This window comes from Crotalus tigris, unplaced genomic scaffold (assembly GCF_016545835.1).
Source record: "Crotalus tigris isolate CLP2741 ecotype Arizona unplaced genomic scaffold, ASM1654583v1 scf7180000018301.7375997, whole genome shotgun sequence".
Taxonomy (NCBI): Eukaryota; Metazoa; Chordata; class Lepidosauria; order Squamata; family Viperidae; genus Crotalus; species Crotalus tigris.
Window position 1 is genome coordinate 1,914,810 of NW_024096931.1, and position 13,567 is coordinate 1,928,376.

Here is a 13,567-nt window from a genome sequence, read left to right on the forward strand (position 1 = left end):
GATAAAGAAGCCTTGTGGCAGCCTCGGAGCACAGAGAAACAGCTGTGAAGCCCCTGGAATTATGAGCTCAGAAGCCCCCTGCTAAAACCATGCTCTGTGGGTTCCCCAGGAAGAGGCTTTACCTGGGCTTCCAGGGCCGGGAATCGGAGCCCTTTTGGGGGTGGGCGTGGAAGGCCCTGAGGTTTTGGGCGGCAAGATGGGCTTGGGGGAGACTGGAGGCTTGATGGGTTTCTTGGCTTCTCCTTCGCGGGGGATCTGAGCCAAAGCCCCTTCCCCTCTCTGCTCTGTGGGAGCCACAGCCTCCAGGCTGCTCATTTCAGAGGTCGGCCGGCGCTTGACTGTGCCCATACCGTTGTGGTACACCGAGAGCTGGGCCAGCTCTTGCTCCTTGTCTTTTGACTTTGGCCGCCTTTTCACAGTGTCCGATTCCGTGAGGATGAACTTGACATTGTCCTGTTGACACTGCTTTGCCCGGATCCTCCGCTTGAGAGTGGCACTGGCCTCCACTCTGGAAAGGTCACCATGCCGGTGGGCCAGGGACAAGCCCTCCCCACCTTCGGCCTTGGCGAGGCTCATCTGCCGGGGACGCTGCTTGATAGTCAGGCTGCCCTCCTCCGCAAAGGGGATATTTTCTCCTGAACCGTTCTGTGGGGAGCTCCCGCTGTGCTCTGCTCGCAGCCGTTCCATGGGGCCGCCATCTTTGGCCAAATCAGACTTGATGCTGTCCGAGCGTTCACGGCGAGCAGCTGCCACAAGCCCAGTCACAGGACCACTGATGGTGCGTCGGCGGTTCACCACCTCTCCGTCTGGTCCGATGGCCTCTTTGTGCTTGACAGTGGCCAGAACAGTTGCAACACGGGTATGTTCCGGACTGGCTGAGCGCACAACCACACCAGGCTGCAAGTAGTACCCGTCAGCCCCCTTTTGCAGGGCAAGAGCCCGCCCCCCTCCACCGATAGATGACATTTCTAACATGGCAGCAATACTCTTTACGCTCCCAGCACTGCCTGTGTCCACGGTGCCCCCGTCACTCAGCTGCTTCTGGGCCAGCTCTTCTCCCTCCTCTCCTTCTTTGCTAAAATCGTCCGTCATGTTGCTGCTGGAGATGGCAGAGCTGGAACGTTTGGGCGGCGGAGGCGGAGGTCCCTTCTTCTTGGGCCGCACAGCAAAGGACTGGCTGCGGTTCACGTTCTTGTCGACACCCGACTGTGCCCGGACAGAATGGCTGCGCCCGACCCTCCGCTGCACAGTGGCATAGGGCCCAGCATCTGGCACCAGCAGCTCATCCCGCTCCTGCTCACTGTCGGACATTGCATAGCGATTCAGACTGTGGGCCCTCTTCTTGGGCCGACCTGCCTCCTCCTCGCTCTCCGCAGCCTGGGGTGGCAGGCACAGCACTGGAATGGAGATGGGCAGGACCGGCACGGCTTGAGCCAAGGGGCCCGCCGCCTGAGCCTCTCCCTCCACAGGCTGCGGTATGACATATGCAAAGCCCCGGTGCGTTGGAGACTGAGGCAGGGAGCGAGGGGACATGGGTCGGTCGGTCTGCGGCAGCAACTGTGGTGTGGGTTTTACTTTGGCTGTGGCGTGGGGCACCCCGAAAGCCTGAGGAGAGGATGGGCGGGGCTTGGTGGGCGTTTGCGGAGGGGTGTAGTGGCCTGCAGCTGGAGGGAAGGATTGCCGGGGTTTTCCAGGCACTGGTGGGACGCTTGCCCTCTTGATGCTGTGGCCATGTCGGAGGCTCCGCACCTCCTTGGGCAGGGTGGCTGGAGGTTCCTTCCCCTCTTCTGCTAGGTGCTCCTGGCTTTTGGATGCTGCAGGGCCAGGAGATTTGGGCCCATCTCCCAGCAGCTCCTGGGAACTACTAATCAGCTTAGCTCTCCCACTCAGGCTGTTCTCGTGAACGAGGCGGGAGGGGTGCCGGTAGACAGCTCCGTCCCGGAAGTGCGTCACATGGTTGACCTGTTTCTCGGGCCCCTCTTCACTGGTGCCTGTCATGGCCACCTGCAATTCATTGCTCAGCTCGCTGCCCTGGAAAGTGGACATCTTGGGGGATTGGCATTCAGCCGTTTCCTGCGGAGGAGACTCTATGGCCACTGTGTCCTGTGACTGTGGTGCACCTTTTTTCTTCAGGGTTCCTGATTCATACTTGATGTATTCCGCTTTCTGGATCTCCACCAACTTTTTCACAGCTAGCATCAGCTTCTTCTGGTGGCCTAAGCAGATACGAGAGATCGAAACTGGTTAAAATTCTAGCACAATCTTTATAAATAAACCTCCAAACCAGTACAATTGTGTCTCACTAGGCCTTAATGTATGAGTCTAGTCTCCGTCTGGAGAACAGCTTCTTGTCTCTTCTTCTCCATATGCACCTCCTCCATGGCCAAAATATTTGAGGCCCAGTCACAGTATAGGCTGGGCTTTCCCACCCCGGCACCCTCCAGAACAGTGGTTCTCAACCTGTGGGTCGGGACACCATTTGGGGTCGAACGACCATTTCACGGGGGTCGCCAAACAACGCAGTCTGCCATTTTTTCCCCCTTTTCCTTAGCTGTGCTACTCCCTTTTATTCTATTGGCTTTTGAAAGCCAATAGAATAGACTCTCTTGAATAGAGTCTAATTCTATTGGCTTTCAAAAGCCAATAGGAATTGTCCAGGCTGTCTCTGCCCTGCTGAGCCCGCCAAAAGTCCCATTCTGCAAACGGTGCTGCACCAGTTGAGTAGTCCTCGACTTACGACCGGTTGAGTAGTCCTCGACTTACGACCGGTTGGGGGTCCCGGCATTAAAAAGGTTGAGAACCACTGCTCCAGAACAATGGAAGTTGTTAACTTCAAGACATTCTGAAGGCACCAGGTTGGAGAAACTGAGGCAGACTGAACCAGCCTACTCTTCCCTCCACTTTGCTCGGAACCAAAACCAGCCATTCATGCACAGAGGTACCCAAAGACCCTGATTCAGTTTCTCGTTGAGAATGGAGTGGTCTCCACCCTCCCCTCACCCAGTTTGGTGATGCCGATCTCCTGCAGATCCTCCCAAGTGATATCGGTGATGAAATCGATGTTCTCGTAGCCATTTTCCACCAGGACTTTGTAATACTGTGCCAGACCGATCATGGAAAGCCAAAGGGCCAGGTTTGCCTGGGAGAGACACAGGATGTAGAATTTAAGCCAGTGTGTCAGAATCCAATTATATTTCATCTCTAGTTATCGACTCTGGAAAACCCCATTTCTGCCCTCTCTGGATTCTGTCATACGATGAAGGGAAGGGGGTGAACAAAGAGGTTTTATGGCCCTCACTTCCTTTGGTACAACTTCAAAGGGATTGAATGTGGATACCACCAAAAGGACTAAACATAACAATGAGGCCATTACCTTTCATGTAACCCTCTCTGACGTCTCCCTTCCACCCGCAGTGAGGGAAAAGGGGGGGGGGAAATGTAACGCCTGGGATTGTCGCTGGAAAGATGGTGGGGTGGGGCAGGGCTGCTGAGGATCCCTTAAAACCTTGAACCGTAGGGCTTGGGGCCCAAGTCCTGTCTAGAACACCTGCAACCATTTTCTCTTAATAAAGGATGCCTGTTGGAAGAAATATTCCAAGAGTTCTGTCTTCTTAAGATGCAAAGTGGGGTGGGTCCTTACATAGTGTTTCTCAACCTTGGCAACTTGAAGAGGTGTGGACTTCAACTCCCAGAATTCCCCAGGCAGCAAGGGGAATTGAAGTCCACACCTCTTCAAGTCGCCAAGGTTGAGAAACACTGTCATAAGTGTTTCTCTGTCATTAACAACTGCTGCAAAAAAATGGTTGCAAAATCAGGCCAGTCACATGGGTGACCCGATTTACCGTCATGACTGCAGTGGGTGGGCTGCATCACGGTTGTAAGTCAAGACGTACCTGCGGGCAGTTAAAGCTTCTCCCCTCTACAGTAGAAGGATCAGGAACTTAAATGAGGGAGGCAGCCGAAGGGCAGCTTGTAACCTGTACAGGTCCTTGACCTACGACCACAATTGAGCCCAAGAGCAACAGCTAAGTGAGACATCTGTTAAGTGAGTTTTGCTCCATTTTACAACCATTCTTGCCACAGTCGCTAAGTGAATCGCTGCAGTTGTTAAGTTAGTCACAGGGATGTGAAGTGAATTTGGCTTCCCCTCTGACTTTGCTTGTCAGGAGGGCGCAAAAAGACGTGATCTTGGGACATGGCAACCGTCATAAATATCAGCCAGTTGCCAAACATCCAAATTTTGATCATGCAACCGTGGTACTGCTGCAACGGCCGTGTGAAAAACTTGTAAGTCCCTTTTCTCAGTGCCGTTGTAACTTTGAACGGTCACTAAACAACCACCTGCATTTGTCAGGTTCTTTTTTAAATGGAGGCGGCTTCTGCATTATCCTTACAGAAGAATTCTAGCAATAAAGGAGGGTCTGAATCATAATGTTGCCTCTCCCGTGTGGAACCACAGCGTGAATTCTGCTTTCAGATGCTCTGCAGAAAAGCAAAGTTTCTGGCGTGCTTCAGAGAGCCTGCCAGGAGCAGAGGCAAAGTTGTGAAAGTCACCAGCAAACCAACAGCTAAGTCTGCTGCTGACACATTCTGGGATTTCTGGACCTTTTAGACTACGGCTTCCCACCTCAGGGCGATGCGCCTGCCCTGTCTGTCTCCAACCTCCCCAAACCCCAAATGCAGCAGGATGAGGCTGCTCACTGGCTTGTATTCTGGGAGCCACTCGGGAATGTTCAGGTTGTTGATCTCGGAGGCGATCTTCTTTCGGTGTCCTGGCTTGGTGACCCCAATGGCCGTCAGGTCCTAAGCCAAAAAGAATGGCCCCATCATTCGAGTCTCAGTCAGCAGCAAGCACACATTTTTAAATAAGGTGACCAACTTTTTTACAATGAAAAGGGGGACACAAATAAATTGAAGAAAAAAATATCGTAAAAACTGGCTCGGCCCATGGAAGGTCAACCGCCTGCCGCGCCCCCGCCCGCAGCCACCCCGCCAGCACCACTGCCCTGCCATGTAGAGCAGGCCCTGTGGCTCCCAAAGCACCAGCCACGCCAGCTCCGGCCCTGGGGGGCAGCCCGCCACCGACACACCCCACCTGCAGCCACCCCGCCAGCACCACCACCCACCCTGCGCAGCCCCGTGTAGAGAGGGCCCCGCGGTTCCCACAGCACGGTATCTTTGGAACTAACTAGGAGATGGTGTAGTTGGGTAGCAGGGAGGGGTGCAAAGTTCCTGCCAATTCGCCTTCGCTGCAGACAACTTGCATGTGCAAAGTTTGCCGGCTAGGTGTTTGGCGCGCTCAGCAGCAATTCCTATTGGCTTTTGAAAGCTAATAGGGGGAGTAGCACAGCTCATGCAAAAGCTGAAAAAAAAAATCCATCAAAAAAAGGTGCCGGAATGGCTTTCTGAGTGTTCTATGAGAAAAAAAAGTCCTGCAGATTAGTCTTCAAATATTGAAAAGGAGGACATGTAGGAGGACACTTTTCAAGGGAGGATAGAACTTACAAAAGAACTGTCCTCCCTAAAGGAGGACGGGTTGGTCACCCTATTTTAAACCCTGAAACCGTTGGAGCTAGGAATCGACAGAACATTTGTAGTTCAGGACTGATTTGTGGGGTCCTTGATGCCCTCTGACTGTGGCTGTTTTCTTGCAGACGTTTCATGACCTAACTAGGTAACATAGTCAGTGCTGCAAGACAGAAGGGTTTGCTTCTTGTTTTTTATACTAGTGGCTCTCCCTGTCGTTGTTGGTGGGAGTGCTTTGGCGGTTCCTTGATTAAGGTGTTATTTACTGATTGTCTGAGTTGGTAATTCCTTGATTGGGGTATTGTTTTTTTAATTGTTGGTCTAGTGTTAATCTTGGTGTTAATCTCTGCTCATCTGGCTGTTGATTGTTGGCAAAGGGATGTTCTGGTCTTGTTTCCTTTTTGGCTTTTTGTAAGTCTCCTTTGAAAAGTATATAGATACTGTAGATCTTGTTTATCTCTATGTGTCGTTTGATGGCTGATTTGTCTGAGTGCCAAGCTTTGAGGAATTCTCTAATGCAGGGGTCCCCAATCTTTCCAGTTTGGCAGACCGGGGGGGGGGGGGTGAGGGGGAGAGGCACGGGTCAGTGACAGGCACGGGTGCAAGTGCACATAACTCCACTTGCACATATGCTCGCCGCTTGCGCAAGTGGAACTGTGGGCATGTGCACACTCAGCCCCTCCTTGCACGGCCTGGTTTCGAATGGGCTGTGGCCCGGGGTGTTGGGGACCCCTGCTCTAGTGTTGTTGGACTAGGTTTGGTCTGGGAATGGCTGAGAAGGCCCAACCACCTAGAACAGTGGTTCTCAACCTTTTTAATGCCGCGACCCCCAACCGGTCGTAAGTCGAGGACTACTCAACCGGTCGTAAGTCGAGGACTACTCAACTGGTGCAGCACCGTTTGCAGAATGGGACTTTTGGCGGGCTCAGCAGGGCAGAGACAGCCTGGACAATTCCTATTGGCTTTTGAAAGCCAATAGAATTAGACTCTATTCAAGAGAGTCTATTCTATTGGCTTTCAAAAGCCAATAGAATAAAAGGGAGTAGCACAGCTAAGGAAAAGGGGAAAAAAATGGCGGACTGCGTTGTTTGGCGACCCCCGTGAAATGGTCACTCGACCCCAAATGGGGTCCCTACCCACAGGTTGAGAACCACTGACCTAGAAGATAAACATGCACCATTGTGATATACATGCAGTAAGGCAAAGTCAAGCTCGCCTCCTGGAACATCACGTCATTTCACGGCCTTTTCAGGATGTTTGTTCACTTCCCAGCCCTTCATTAGCCTGGAAAGGCCACATTTCCAACGTCTGGTCTTGATCACAGAGAAAAAGGTCCTTATTCTTCACACTCTTGTCCAAATTTGTTACTGCCTCCCTACTTAGGATTACCACCCAGTAATCCTTGGGTCAGGTGGGGAGCACGGAGATGTAATAAATGTAATAAATAAATGAAATTCCCATTTACTTTTTCAGTCTTCTGTCCCTCTTTATTCTTGACCAACAAGTGACTGAATATACTAGGCCAGATTCTCCACTTCCCATTTTTGCTTTAAAAGGGACCTTTTCTGAGTCTTCCTTTCAACTTAACAACATGACTTATCTACATCTCTCAGAATGTTGGTGCTTCATCTTCATGACTCTTTCAGTCAGTTATTCTTACAATATATTCAGAGTGTTTGCAATAATGGTGAATATTTGTAGCTCGGGTGTAGGATGAGGGTGAAGGAAACCAACCCACAAGCTCGGAGAATGAACGTTCACCCTCATATTCACAGTGATTTTGCTTCCAGCATGGAACACCATGTGGTCTTCCATCCCAATTCTAAGCCAACCTGATCCTTCTTAGATTCTGATACCAAACAAGCTCAGAGAAGGGTCACTATTCAGTGTCCTCTCTCACTTCTTTTCAGGGTGTGGGCCACCCACCCACTCTCCCATCCACCCGTCCAGGCATGTTATCAAGGTTATTTGCAGGAGCACCACTTGAGGAAGAATCCAGATGGAGGACAACCGGTCAGTTCCTGAACTATGGGCTAGGCTGGAAAGCCAAAACACATCCCAAAAAGTGTTGGCAGAGGGCAAAACACTTCTTGCCAAAAAATCTGCTTGGGTGGATTTTGCAAATCACCAGGAATGAAGCTAAACTCAAGGAAGAGGGTTTTTTTTTTCCATCCAAGAATGACTCATGTTCTATTTCAGTTTCTTTTTAAGTTAAAAAAAAAAAGACTTCTTAAGCTCACTTTGGAGAGGAACAGAGATGCCTAAGAAAGGAAATGAAGCTTCTTACAATCATAATAGGGAAAAGTTTCCTCTGTCCAATCCTGCCCGAATCTAGACTCATCTCTGTTTCTTAGCTGAGGGAGCCAGCATTGTGCAAAGACATTTCCACGGTCATGTGGTCAGCATAATATGCAGCGAAAAGCAAAACTGTTTTTTTGTTTTATCTACTTGTATTTCCATGCTTTCAAACTGCTAGATGGGCAGGAGCTGAGTAGAGGATGGGAGCTCACCCCTTTGCACGGTGCTTGGGTCTCAAACCCTGGCTTGTCACCTTTCCAGCTGACCAGTTCAGCTTCTTAACCACTGATCCATTGCGCCCCAACATTCATAATAATACCCACAAACTAAAATGTGGATCTGTCCTCTTTCTTCCTACGGTTCCAGGGTACAGGTATCGGAGCTAGGAGTGACAGCCAGGTGAGTCCGAAAAACCAAGATGATGGCATCAAACATTAAAAACAGGCAGAATTTTGATTCTGCCCCTGTGGCCACCATCCTGCCTGTTTGTAAACCACACTTTGTGGAGACCTGTGCATTAGGAAGCCATCGTCCTTTTTCTGCCAAACCAATGGTTTTTTAAAAAAAAGTCTCAGAGGAACTAAGTGCCCCCAAGGATTGTGTTGATCTGCTGCACTTTCATTCCTTATAATCATTTGAATGGAGATGCTCCCACCCAGGTGGTTGCTGGTTACAATCAACACATTTGTGTGATTTGCGTTGGCTTTGCTTTTTTAAAATTCTCACTTCTAATGTTAAAAATAGAAGCAGTTCTTTGAAAAATCATCAGGATGCTCCCTCCATTCCACCAGCCCCTTCCTGAGCTGAGCGGCCAATTCCTTAGTCCTCTCCCACAGACCCCCACCTCCGTATTTCTCAATAGGAGTCCTCACCTCGGGGGTCATTCTGCTGATCGTGGGAATGTCGTAACCAGCATTTATGAAGTTGGAGGCATAGAGTTGCAGCTGAAACTTGTAGAGCCACTGGTAGACGGCCTCTGAGCTCTGGGTGGGAAGACGGGCACAAGTCATTATTTATAGTTATTACATCTCTTTAAAAAACCCAGAATCACCTGCCTGAATGCCTGACAGAGGGAGGTTTTGGCAACAGCAGTTCTTATTTTTTCCTATCCTTAATGAGGTTTATGGTCTTCCTTCTACCTTCGTCACTGTGATCCCCATCACTATTTTGGGATCTCTTCCTACTTGCAGAATCTCTCTCCTTGCAAGAAAGCAATCTGCTTCTAACACTAGTTGCAGGTTCCTCCCCTTCCTTCCTTTCCACATTTATCTATTCCAGTGGTTCTCAACCTGTGGGTCGGGACCCCATTTGGGGTCGAACGACCATTTCACAGGGGTTGCCAAACAACGCCGTCTGCCATTTTTTCCCCCCTTTTCCTTAGCTGTGCTACTCCCTTTTATTCTATTGGCTTTTGAAAGCCAATAGAATAGATTCTCTTGAATAGACTCTAATTCTATTGGCTTCCAAAAGCCAATAGGAATTGTCCAGGTTGTCTCTGCCCTGCTGAGCCTGCCAAAAGTCCCATTCTGCAAATGGTGCTGCACCAGTTGAATAGTCCTCGACTTACGACCGGTTGGGGGGGTCGCGGCATTAAAAAGGTTGAGAACCACTGATCTATTCAGTCTGGTGAGGGGTGTAATAAACCCCAAAAAACAACCATTAAAAAAATGGGTCTTGTAAATGGAATCGTACCCTGCCGCTCAGGCCTCGTTGCCAGCTCTGTCCTTTTCTGCAGCATCTTGAATGTCTCAGGAGAAGCAGGTGAAGCTGAGAGAACCAAAGCTGCCAAGCAAAGACAGATTCCCCCCTCCCAGGCAAGGTGGGGGCAGCCTAGTTCCTTTGGGGGGGGAGGGGAAGATAGAGCTAAAGGAGGAGCTGCCCCCCCCCAGATACCGCCAGCCACAAAGTGGCACAAAAAAACACCAAATTCTGCATTGCTTTTGGGTACTCATCCAAATTTTGGCAGCCCAGAGAAGGCATCCTTAACTAAGCTCCCTCCCTCCCCCTCCCTCCCTCCCTCCCTCCCCCTCCCTCCCTCCCTCCCCCTCCCTCTCCCTCCCTCTCCCTCTCTCCCTCTCCCCTCTCCTTTATAATAGATTGGAAAAGTCGGTTTGTACATAAAAGGGCTGCAAGCTCAATTCCACAATGGAACCAAGGCTTCATCTGAGCCACGTTCTGTCCCTGAACTCTACCAGACCACGTTTTTGCCAGCTCAGTTCTCCAGGTTTTATTCAGAATTCCAGAATAAAGGAGACTTGAGGCAGGAAATGGGGGTGGAGAAATGGGTTACCAGCTCTTCAGACCCTCATCTGTCCCTGAAAACACTCCCACCCTACCCCATAAGTCCAACCCCAAAGAAAAGATTACAGCGTGGGCAGCCCCCCGAAGGAATGCCACAGGCTGCAGGGACCTCTTGTCCAGTTCTGTCCTGCTTTACCCACTTCAGAAGCTGTTCTGGGGTGCCCAAACTTGCCTTCCCCTCCGACTGCGGCTCCACCTTCTTCACCTGCTGCTCACCATACGGCTGGCTGGGGTATGGGGTGCTGCCCAGTCCTGGGGTCCGGGAAGTACCTGTCACAGAGCAGGCAGGAATTCTCAACACAGCGGAAAATTCGAAGGAGCCTCGAGTGCAAAGAAGGCCCTGGGCACCCCATGGGCACTTTCCTTGGCAGGACAAGGTGGCCGGCCACAGGACATTGGGAGAAACAGACTAGCATGCAGGTGCTACAGCACAGGTGGCTTGTCTGAGTGTGGGACACTGCCAGCCTCACACGGGGAACAAGGAGCTGCGCAGGTGCTCTGCTTCCTTTCAAGCCGAAGGGAAAATGGGGGGCCCAGCCTCAATGAGGCAGCATCTTCCTCCCACCAAACAGGTGGTAGAAGATCAAGATGGCAGCCAAGGTGACCTTGATGTCTCCCAGATCGTTTTAGGCCATCCGACCCTCAACAAGGATTCCAACCCTCTTCCAGTCCAGCTAACACGCAAGGTCTCCGGCTTGATCCAAGGGCTACCGAGACCTCCAGCGTCAGCCCTTGAGCCTCGGGAGGGAGGGAGATTATAAGTGGGCCTGGAGATTTCTAGATTTGTGTCCTCCAGAACAGGGCAGCTCCAAAAGTAAAAACTGCTGCACAGAAGATGCAGACTCCCAGCCGATCCACACCCCGGGCAGCATCACAACGGCACAGATCAGAACAGCCTGGCTGCCTTAGGCCCCTCACTACCAATCGAGAAAGCCCCTTCCCCACAGTGAGCATCTTGATACACCATCCATTTCGGCAATGCAGAAAGCAGCCTTTGCTGACGCCTCCCCCTCGCCTCCTCCTGCCACTGGATAGCTCCTGAGATGCTCCATCCAGGGCAAGAGCAAGGAGCAGAGCAGTGATGCCCGGGGGGGGGGGGGGAGAAAGGCCTCAAACATTCAGGATCCAAATAAACATCACAGGAGGCTGAGACACTCCTAACCGAAATCAAAGGGGACAGCAACACCAAAAGCGTGGGGGGGAGACAGACCGACCTGCGATCAACAGCGCGCTCTTCGCACAGAAGGCAGCTTGCATGTTCAACAGAGGCAGGAGGGATGCTGTTTTCCCTCGGCCATCGTGCCCTCCCCCCAGTGCTCCCCACTAACCGAAGCAAGCGAAGGCCTGGCGGCAGCAGCAGAGAGACAGGGTCATGTTCTCCAGGAGACGCCGGGGGTCCTGGGAATAAGAAACGCTCCCGCGAGGACAGAAGGACCAGCTGTCCTCCGGAGCATCCACGCACCTGCGGGTGTCTCCACCGCCTTGGCAGGCCCGTCGCTCGCAGCAGATTCTTGCACAGACGCCTTCTGGGAAAGGACAGTTGCCAGCAGCTGAGAAATTGGGGGAGGAACAGCAAGAAAGCCTTAATCAGAAAAGAGTGGCAGGCAGGCAGGGGGGAGGGGAGCCGAGTAGAAAAACAGGGACTCGGAGAAGCCTGGAAGGAGAATCAGGTGCTTTTTCTCCCCAAACTGTGACTCAGTTGGCAAAGTGGCAAGCTGCGGCACGGAGAGCAAACGGGTGGCACAATGGCGCTGCCTGTTTGGCATTCGTGGCTGCAGCCGAGTCAGCTCGAAACGAGGATTCTGGTGCAGGCAGGCAGGCAGGCCGCACAAGGGTGATTTGGGAGCTAGCTGCCTGCCCCTCCTCCTGGCCCACTTTCCCCAGGGAAGGAAGGAGCCCGTGGGTCACTTGAGCCAAGCGCGTGGCATCGGGAAGGGGCGAGCAATCCAACCTGCAACCACAAGGGGGCAGTAGAAGACCGAGCAACATCAAGGATGGACAGCTACTTGTTTGTAAAATTCATTGGCTGCCCATCTTAGCCCGGGCAGCTTCCATTCTTAAAAAGATAAAAAGTATACAACTAGACCTGGGCCATCGGGTGAGACTTGGGCCAGCTGGTGGGCTGGAGAGCTCCGGATTTAGCTCCGTGGCACATCCAGCCCTCTGGGGAGCAGGGACTGACTTACCTTCACGCCTTCTGAACTGGGGTGAAGGGCCACATGGCTTCCGCTTCCCGTGCTCTGGCCACTGCCCGAGCTCCGTCCACTGGCGATGCTTCCAGTGCTGCCCACGCTGCTGCGGTCACCTCCTAGCGGGGGGTCAGGGAGAGGTTGGCAGGACAAAGAAAGGACAGCTCCGTCCTACAATGGGTGGCTTTTCTCAGGACTGGCACCCGCAACCAGGGACCAGGTGGGGTCCTGCACGCCTGTTTTCTGGCCACCCCTATCATGTTGTTGAAATTCAGGGCAAACACCAGATAACGGGGGTGCACGTCAAATTGCTGTCCAACCAAAAAGGACCCAAAAATCTCTGTTCAGAAAACCCCATTAAACCGAATACTCTCCAAGGGTCTTGAAGCCTTAAATATATCAAGGGAAAAATTCCCCCATCAATTGCTGATGCGATCCTATCCTCCTTTACTGTAGGATATCTTAAAAGGTTCCCTCTTCCATAAAGCTGCTTTCTTTAAATAGACATTGAAGGTGGAAAACTGGGTGCAATTCTTCTACGGTAGCAGAAGATCACGAGGCACCGGGCAGCACTTTATCCTATTCACAAAACTTCATTCAGAAGCAGAAACGTTTCCAAGCTGCAGCTCTTCCCGACTTCTTCTCCAGGGTCCTGACTTGCCATCCTATACTTTGTACAGCTTCAGGTTGGATAGTGGGATGCTAAAGCCAGGGGCTGTGTTCCCCCCCCCCCCAAGAGACAGGAAAGGCCCCTCTAACCTCCAGTTTTGCCTACTTGAGGAATGGCTGGTACAATAGTCCTCCTTGACGCACCCACCTTACTCTGCTCTATTGCCTCTCCCCATCAGCCAGCCACTGCCAAAACTCCCCATACTGCTTCCCATCAGGGGAACCCCCCCCATTGCCTCAGCCAGCCTCTCTGGATGGCCAGTCTAGAGCAAAGAAGAACTAGGGGGGAACATGATAGCAATATTCCAGTATTTGAGGGGCTGCCCGAAAGAAAAGGGGGGTCACATTATTCTCCAAAGCACCAGATGTCAGAACGAGAAGCAACGGATGGTTAGACTCGAGGAGAAAAAGTCAGAACAAAGAAAGCTTTCTTGGTTCTGATTTTTTCTCCTTGAGAGAAGAGAGAAAAGTGTAGATTTTCAATCTCAAAGTGAGCATAAGATAGAGATCAGAAAGAATATGAAACAAGAATGGAAATGGAAGTTATGTCGTAAATAGATGTAAATGTGTATGTAAATATATAA

At 51.5% G+C, this 13,567-nt stretch overlaps 1 protein-coding gene across 5 annotated transcripts in view; it reads right to left on the reverse strand.

Annotated features, from left to right (window-relative positions):
• CASKIN1 (CASK interacting protein 1) overlaps nt 1-13,567 on the reverse strand; it is a 118,084-nt gene that overhangs the window by 5,369 nt on the left and 99,148 nt on the right. For all 5 annotated transcript variants that reach the window (XM_039349710.1, XM_039349714.1, XM_039349711.1 and 2 more), the window contains 7 exons: nt 12,312-12,433; nt 11,588-11,675; nt 10,298-10,395; nt 8,697-8,807; nt 4,702-4,803; nt 3,001-3,139; nt 123-2,216 (listed from right to left, as the gene is read on the reverse strand). In XM_039349710.1, the coding sequence (XP_039205644.1) occupies nt 123-2,216; nt 3,001-3,139; nt 4,702-4,803; nt 8,697-8,807; nt 10,298-10,395; nt 11,588-11,675; nt 12,312-12,433 (2,754 nt within the window). The remainder of the gene's footprint in view (nt 1-122; nt 2,217-3,000; nt 3,140-4,701; nt 4,804-8,696; nt 8,808-10,297; nt 10,396-11,587; nt 11,676-12,311; nt 12,434-13,567) is intronic.